This window comes from Taeniopygia guttata, chromosome 29 (genome assembly GCF_048771995.1).
Source record: "Taeniopygia guttata chromosome 29, bTaeGut7.mat, whole genome shotgun sequence".
Classification (NCBI taxonomy): Eukaryota; Metazoa; Chordata; class Aves; order Passeriformes; family Estrildidae; genus Taeniopygia; species Taeniopygia guttata.
The window spans coordinates 2,218,637-2,226,160 of NC_133054.1; the positions used below are offsets into that span (position 1 = coordinate 2,218,637).

Sequence of the window (7,524 nt, forward strand, 5' to 3'; positions counted from 1 at the left end):
AGAAACTGATAAATAGCTTTTAGGAACATAAGACAATTGTGGGCCTCCTCTGTTCTGAAACCAATTGAAGACAAGGAATGGGAGTTCTACCAAGAGTTCATTTGTCACATTTGCATTGAAAAGGTAGAAAGGTCAGAATGAGGAAGACTTCATTTACTTCCTCATTTTGGGACCCCTCCCCATAAAAGGGACCACCGACCCATTTCAAGGGACAAACTACGCATGCTTAGTAGCTTTTGGAGTGATTAGCATACGAAGCGGGGAATGGGATGTACCAAAATTATGAATATGCATTTGTATTTTGTATATTCAATACTTGTATGGATAAAAAGACTCTGTAATCACCTGGAAGGTGCGGTGTGTATTTGGGAGCTATCCCGCACGCTGCCCGGCGTCGAATAAACACACACTTTCTAACTTTAAACTGTTAGAGAGTTTTTGTCCGTCACAGTTGGATATCGATACTAGATCAATATCCATATTTCTTTAATAAATCAGGGGACAGCAGGTGGGAGCTTTCCAAGCCAGACAAAGGAGACCTGACAAGGACCTGTGGTGAAGGGACAAGCACAAGGCAAGGAAGTGTCCGGTCACCTCCTCTGCTGGAACAGGCAGCAGAGACCTGGAGAGACAGGAGACATCTTGCAAGACTCAACACCTGGAGCAGTGCTAACCAGGCAAGGAGCAGCTCTGTTGCTATCAGGATTGTGATCTCTCTTTTTTCTCTCTCTGTTTTTGTGTTTGTGTAGTTTTGCTGCTTTCCTAAGGGTAAATGAACAACTGGTTTGGGGAAGGAAGATCACTGTGTTTTCTTTAAATGTTAAAAGAAAATCCCCTAGAGAGCTGTTTGGGCTGGGATTGTTTGCTGTCTGGAATGTGAGCTCTGTTTCTGAGAGGGAGAGGGCTCAGCTATGCATTTATCCCAGTTTCTGCTCTGTAGCCTTCCCTGCGTTTGGGAGAGGGCTGGGGGCAGCTGCCTGTTTCGGGGAAGGATGTAGGGAGACAGGCACACAGATCATTTGTATATGGTGCTTCCTGATAAAAAAAAAATCAATGCCAGGGTGTGTATCAGTCGGGAGAAAAAGGCTGGAGAAAACCAGGTGTGAGACTGTGCCAGCAGGGCAGACTGACAGGTCTGGGGAGAGTTACAGTTCCTGCAGGGAGCTTTGCTGCAACTGATGGTGGCTGAGATAGGGAAAGAGAAAGTTCTCCAGGGTGAACTTGAACCTTCCAAGTGAGAGGAATCAAATCCAGGCAGGACTTTAATGGGGGTGTGGAGAGAAAACAAGAAACTGGAATAAATTGGGTCCTAGCTGCCCTTTCTGCCAGCTCCAACTCTCCTCTGCCTACCCCAGCTTCCTCCCATTTTCTTTGGACACTGTGGCCATTCTTCACTGGCCACAGCACATGGGCCCAGCCTTGTCCCCAGAACTCTTCTGCCAAATGCTGCTGCCGAGCAGAGCAGGCAGGACTGGGGTGATGCTGCCTGGGCCCTTAGGAGCTGGGAAGAAACTGCTCCTGAGCTCAGCAGCCCTCGGCTCCTCAGCTGCTCCTCTGGCATGGGAGATTTTGGAAATCACCACCAGCCTGGCTCTCCAGTTTTTCCGATGGTTGAAGTCTGCAGCTCCAGGGGCAGAAAGGGAAAGCTCAGTGGGCAGAGCCGTGGACCAGGACTTAGGATCCAGCTCCTTGCAGCTTTGTTGCTTGACTGCCTTAGACATATCTATCACTGGTCTGTGCCTCAGTTTCCCCATGGGTGAAATGAAGGGAATTTTCTGTTCTCCTTATCAAAGCATTTTGATGTTTACTGGGGGAAATAATTGTGGAGGCAAGGGAACAATCATTTCCTGGAATACCCCTGGGTCTTTTTGAGTCTCTTCTCTGCACTGCCTTGATATCACCCAGACACAGCCCTGCACTGGAGCAAACTGCTGGAGATCCACTGAAGTCATTTGAGCTGTGATGGCTCACAGGGGCAGAGGAGCCAGCCTGTGTCTGCTCAGTGGCTTGTTCAGCATCTGCTCAAAGTGTCAGCTGTGAGGGCTGGCCCTGCCTGATCCCAGGTGAGACCTGCCATGGCTGTCACTGCGAAGGACACTTGGATGTACTGAAGGCATGTGGTGCTGTGCTCAGTCAGACCCAAGACAGCCTCCTAGCAAAGGGCTTTAGGACAAGGCAAGCTCAGAAAGGTGGGAATGGGAACAGAGAAATGAAATAACTGGTAGAGCAAATGTAAGGCCAAGTATTTTATATCTGCAGGTTGTGCTGGCCTGGGTAAAGCACATCTTGTGAACACTCCCACCCACAGGAGAGCCCAAACCCCTGTGGTGACATTCCCACACTGTCCCTCTGCTCCAGGTGGGCAGCCCTGATGTCAGCCAAGCTCTACGTGCTCATCAGCTGGCCCGACGGCAGCCGGGTTATCGACATCGAGAACATCAAGGAGCCCCGCAAGCCCTTCCACCTCTGCACTGTGGGGGAGCAGGTCCTGGCCCGCTGCCCTGGATTCAGTGGGCTGTACTGGGGTGTGGTGGAAGGCATAAGTGGTAAGTGACACCCCTCTGGCCTGGGTTTGCAATCTGGGGCTGCTCAGGAGCAGAAGGAGTTTAGTACTGAAAGATCTTCTCTTCCTACAGAGCACAAAGGTATTTTGGAGAAGAAGCTGCTGGAAGATCGACAGCTCCTGGAGAAGTTAAGTGAGTAAGGGCTTTTGAAAATTGCATCTTTCAACTTCCATGGAGCTTTTTGGGTGGGAGGATGCTGAGCACGTTGTAGTCCCATCATAAATTTCACATCATTGCAATCAGTGTACAAAGCACTGAGTGGGAGTGGAAGACAGACACGCTGCTGTCCCATTGCTCATCCTGAGTATCTCCCTTCCTTTCAGAAGAAGAACCAGCTGTCCACAGCATGATGCCATCCCCACCAAAAAAATCCAGGAAAACCTTTCCAAAATGGACCTCAGGGAATGCATCCAGGAAATACCCCAGTGACAGGAACTCTCCTGCAAAGCCACTGCTGAGGGTGGCTGAGGCCAGCCTGCCCCGTGATGCCAGCAGCTCCTCCATCAAGGACAGGCGTGTCCTGGGAAGCGTGGCAGGGAGTCCCTGCTCACTGGCAGCTCCCCCCCACCCAGCCAGTGCCTTCACACCTCCATCCACCTTCATCACCATGGCCATGCCAGGGCCAGGGACTTCCCAGAGTGAAGAGGACAGGGCTGGCCCAGCTGCCAGAGGTAACCTTGGGTTCTGGCTCTGCTGCCTGGTCCTGAGTGACAGGGTGGGATGGGGACTTGCAGAGCAGTCAGAAAACCTCTGCTTTGCTCCAGGGCTGTATGGGTTTGTCTCAGGGCTACAGAGGTTAGAGATGGCATTTCCTGGTCCTTTCCACCTGGGAGATCTGTTCCAGGAGGGCTGTCTAAAGGGAGATGCCTGTATGTAGTGTATGGTCTCTGCTCTGTCAGGCACCAGCTGTTTCCTGGGCTAGCAGTTCTCTCCCCCCAAGCCAAAAGACAATCTGAATGAATGAATGCCTGAATAACTGAAATTCCCAAAAGCCCTGTGTCTCCATTAGTCAAACCTTCTCAGATTTGCCTATTTCCCTATTTTTCCACCCACTACTGCACCCATTAAATGCACTTATGAAAATGTGCTAGTGTCTTATTTACCTGCTGACTAACAGCAGCATCCAGAGATGATTTGGCTCTACTTGCCTTGCCCCCACCATATCATTTGCACTTAGAACAGAAGCCCTTGAGATGCCACTTTTTTCTAATAACAAATCCCCATTGATCAGTCCTGGAAAGCCTGTCTGGATCACTGCTATGCAAATGGAATAAGGTGTTGCCATGCAATCTAGCAGGGGTGCTTAGATAATATGTTCTGGAGAGAGAGGGGTTCAGGACCTTTTCAACAGCTGATTTTTCAGCTTGTCTCTCACCCTTGCTGCAGATTATGTTGCCCTTCCAATGAAGAGGAAGCCAGATGGCATCTTGTCCCCGTGCCAACAGCAGATCTGTCTGAACAGGTAACACCTGAAAGCACAATAAAGAGCCTGAATGTTTCACACCACACATATTGATTTCTGTCCACACTGTCTCCATTCTCTGGCAGTGCTTGCTTTGAGTAGATGCTCATGGAGGTTAAACCCAAAGCACAGAAGATAACAGAAGTTTGTGTGGGCACACACAGCAAGAAATGAGCCTGTGCTCTGATTCCATGGCGGGTCAGTGGGAGGTCCCCCATATCTGTGTGCCAGGGGGATGCAGAGGAGTTTGTGCACATTGAGAACCCTTCATGTTCCCTCTCAGTCTGTTTCATTCTTGTTGCAAATGAAACCAGAATTGACTTTGCTTTGAATTCCAGATAATTCTCCTCAGGAATGAATTTGAATGTGAGCACAAACCTGTTTGTGGCAGTGCTGTTTACCTTGCTTGTTTCTTCCAGCCGTGAGGAACCTTTGAAAGGGCTCACAAAAATGTCAGTCCTGGTGAGATGGAAAGGTAATTAGCAAAAGAAGGCACTTGTTCCTAACTGTGTTCTCATTCTCACTACAAAAGTGAGCAGTGAGATCACAGATGGGTGACAAAGTGGGGCAATTTTAAACTCCAAAGTTGCTGAGTCTCTTTATAATCAAGCCAGGTGTTTCTGATTGTAGGGCTTAGATTTAGAGATGCAAGAAGGCTCTAAAACAGTGCAGAAACTACAAAGCTCTTGCCTATAACAATCAAATCATGGTTGTGTGTTCCTTGTCTTATTGCTCATTACTTTGATGGCCAGTATCCAGTGATAAAATGATGCTAGGGACGGTTTTCTTGCCAAGAAATGGGTGCCAAAAAAATTCAAGTTATGGTTCTTGCATTGTCATTTCCCACAAGTCTGTTGTTTAATACCACACATATATGTGTCCTGGGACTTGCAAGGCAGGCTTTATGTCTTTCCTTACAAATAAGAAGAAAACTGAGCATCAAAGTCTCCATGTATGCATGCCAAGGGGGAGTTGAGGGTTAAACTGAACATTCCTGAGAACTGAAAAGTCCAGATCATGTCACTTTTCTCTCCTGCCTTACCCCTCACCCAGGAATAGCTGGAAGGGCTGATAGTATGTCAGAGGAGTTGTCCTGCCCTGCTGGCAGAAGGTATCTAATCACTGCTTGGGTGGAGGAGTGACATCCAGAGTGAGCACATGGTGTCTTCTTGCCTTTGCACAAGCGACTTTAATTTTTCAGGGTGGAGAAGATGGAGCAGCTGGAAAGGATGGTGTTGGACCTCCAACAGGACGTCCTCTCTCTGAAGAAGAAGGTGCAGAGGCTGGAATCCCTGTCCTTCCAGGAGGAGCCCCACCGACAGCCGTGTGAGGTGGTGGAGCTCTTCAACGGCTACACCAAGGAGCAGCTCAAAGAGACCATCAGGTTTGACCAGAAAATCAGCACAGCCTGCAAGACTCTGCTCTACAAACTCTTCACCTCTGACTACATCCAGAGCCACTCCATCACAGGGCGCAGGGGCAACACCTTCCGGGAGGCCAAGCCCATGATGGACGAACGCTGCATCAAAATCATCCGGGTGCTGCTGAAGCAGAAGTTTGGGGATCACCTCAGTGACACCGTGATCACAGAGAAGATCCAGAACGTGCAGAAAGCCCTGAGGCAGAAGTTTAAGACAGAATGTCTCTGAGGAGTGGAGAATTTGGTGTCTCCTCCTGCCATTCCGTGTGTGTCCCTGAGCAGCCTTCCCAGGAGAGATGAGCCGAGCAGCTGCTGCTCAGTAGATTTCCCCCAGGGAGCCAGCCCAAGTAAACCACGTGCTGAACACAGCTCAAACACTGCCAAACCTCTGCCTCCATTAACTGAGCAGGAACTGGGCCCAGCTTGGCTCGGTTTTTGCACTCTACAAGTTCCTTCCCATCCAGTCTGTGTGAGAACCTCACTGTGGGTGCATGGAATCACCTCTACGACTCTGATGGTGCTCAAAGGCTTCAGGGCTCCATTTGAGTCCAAGAATGGGTCAGAAAGGTAGCCTTGTTCCACACTGCAGAAATGTTGGCTTTGGGATGGGGAATCCAGCTGCAGACAGCCTGTGTCACCCAATGTGGCTTCTCTCTCTCTGCCTCTGGTTGCCTCATTCTGCCTGTGGGACAATATTTACTCTTTCCTCACAGTGAATGTTTTATTTCCATCACTAAAGAAAGGCAGACTCATTAAAATGACACCTTAAAATACCAAACATTCCCATTTACAGAGGCTTCTCTGACAAATAATTGGTTTTCTCAGCTTAATTTTTAAATTATTCAGGAAAAGAAATGTCAGTGGGTTTGCATTAATCAAAACATTTGGTTTAATTTATATGTTTTGTTGTGTTTTCGAGTATTTAATTTCTTCACAGTTACATGAGAAATAATAATGCAAAATAAATGTATTGGAGAAACAAGGAGCTGTTTTGAAAGGTGGGGTGGGTGGGGGGGAAAGAAAGGTGTTATTCTCAGAATTTTCCTTCCCCTTCAGCCTTTATTTTTGAGCTCATCCATTAAAGTGGAGTTAATGCTGTGATGTATTTTGATTTTGGAGGGAGATAGGCTTGCCAATGTTTCTAGCACTATTTTCATCAGATGTTTTTAACAGTCATGTTAAATTGCAGAAGTAACAACTAAAGATATTCCTTTTGTTTTCCCAATGCAATGCTTTTCCTAACTATTGTGCAAACACATTGGTGATGATTTCTGCTTTGTAGGGAGCTTGGCCTGAGCAGCAGCTGGAGCACGTCTGCTGTGGTCACTTAGAGCCCAGAGTGCAGCTAGTCCTGGAAAATACACTGAAACTGAGCAGAACTGCCCCAAAACCTCCTCAGTGCAGAAACACACCAGCCCTGCCAGAAACCTGGGACCTTCCCACCGCAGGCCTTAGGCTGGAATCACTGCTCAGGGTGATGTTTTGAATGTTAACTTATCAGAGAGAAGATTGAGGAGGCACAACCTTGTCCTGCAGAACCTTGTTCCACCCCCTGCCATGGGCAGGGACACCTTCCACTGTCCCAGGTTCCTCCAAGCCCTGCCCAACCTGGCCTTGGACACTTCCAGGGATGGGGCAGCTTCTCTGGGCACCCTGTGCCAGTGTCTCTCTCAATCTCTCCTCTCAGTGTTCATCACATTCCTCACCAAGCTGCAGCCTGGAAAGCCAGCTCACGAATGTTATTTATTAAAATAAGTGCTGCTGTGTCCTCCCCCGCTGAGCCCCCTGTGATGAGCTGCAGATCATTACTGTGAGCGAAGGGGGGAACAAAGAGCCAGGGAATGGACGTGCTGCGGGGTGCCACGGCTCCCAAAATGCGCCGCTCTAATCATCTCCCCTAGAAACTGATGAGCTGGGTGACCTTTCTGCTTGAAAAACCCTTCGGTGGCTCCCTCAGAGGTCACTTCCCAGCCTAACACACTTGCTGGTATTCAGGAGTGCTCCTGGTAAGTGGGCTGATGGATGCTCTGCGTCTCCGTGGGCAGCACAGCCACAGCAGTAATGAGCCAGCGCTCCAA

At 48.9% G+C, this 7,524-nt stretch overlaps 1 protein-coding gene across 3 annotated transcripts; it reads left to right on the plus strand.

The window, feature by feature from the left end:
* The first annotated feature begins 503 nt into the window (after positions 1–503).
* On the plus strand, positions 504–6,210 carry LOC140680858 (uncharacterized). 3 transcript variants are annotated; one of them, XM_072919699.1, is made up of 6 exons: positions 504–677; positions 2,359–2,546; positions 2,637–2,696; positions 2,888–3,235; positions 3,951–4,026; positions 5,228–6,210. In XM_072919699.1, exons 2-6 carry the CDS (start codon positions 2,372–2,374, stop codon positions 5,673–5,675), a joined length of 1,107 nt encoding a protein of 368 aa, XP_072775800.1. In that variant the 5' UTR covers positions 504–677; positions 2,359–2,371; the 3' UTR covers positions 5,676–6,210. The 3 variants fall into 3 exon arrangements, with proteins under 3 accessions (XP_072775800.1, XP_072775801.1, XP_072775802.1); XM_072919700.1 differs by having other exon boundaries at positions 2,891–3,235; XM_072919701.1 differs by lacking the exon at positions 2,888–3,235.
* The last annotated feature ends 1,314 nt before the right edge of the window (positions 6,211–7,524 follow it).

Bases quoted from the DNA above. Each gene is read 5' to 3' on its own strand.
- LOC140680858 (XM_072919699.1), top strand. From the start codon at position 2,372: ATGTCAGCCAAGCTCTACGTGCTCATCAGCTGGCCCGACGGCAGCCGG. The intron at 2,697-2,887 runs GTGAGTAAGGGC...CCTTCCTTTCAG, and splicing joins ACAGCTCCTGGAGAAGTTAA to AAGAAGAACCAGCTGTCCAC. The intron at 3,236-3,950 runs GTAACCTTGGGT...CCCTTGCTGCAG, and splicing joins GGCTGGCCCAGCTGCCAGAG to ATTATGTTGCCCTTCCAATG.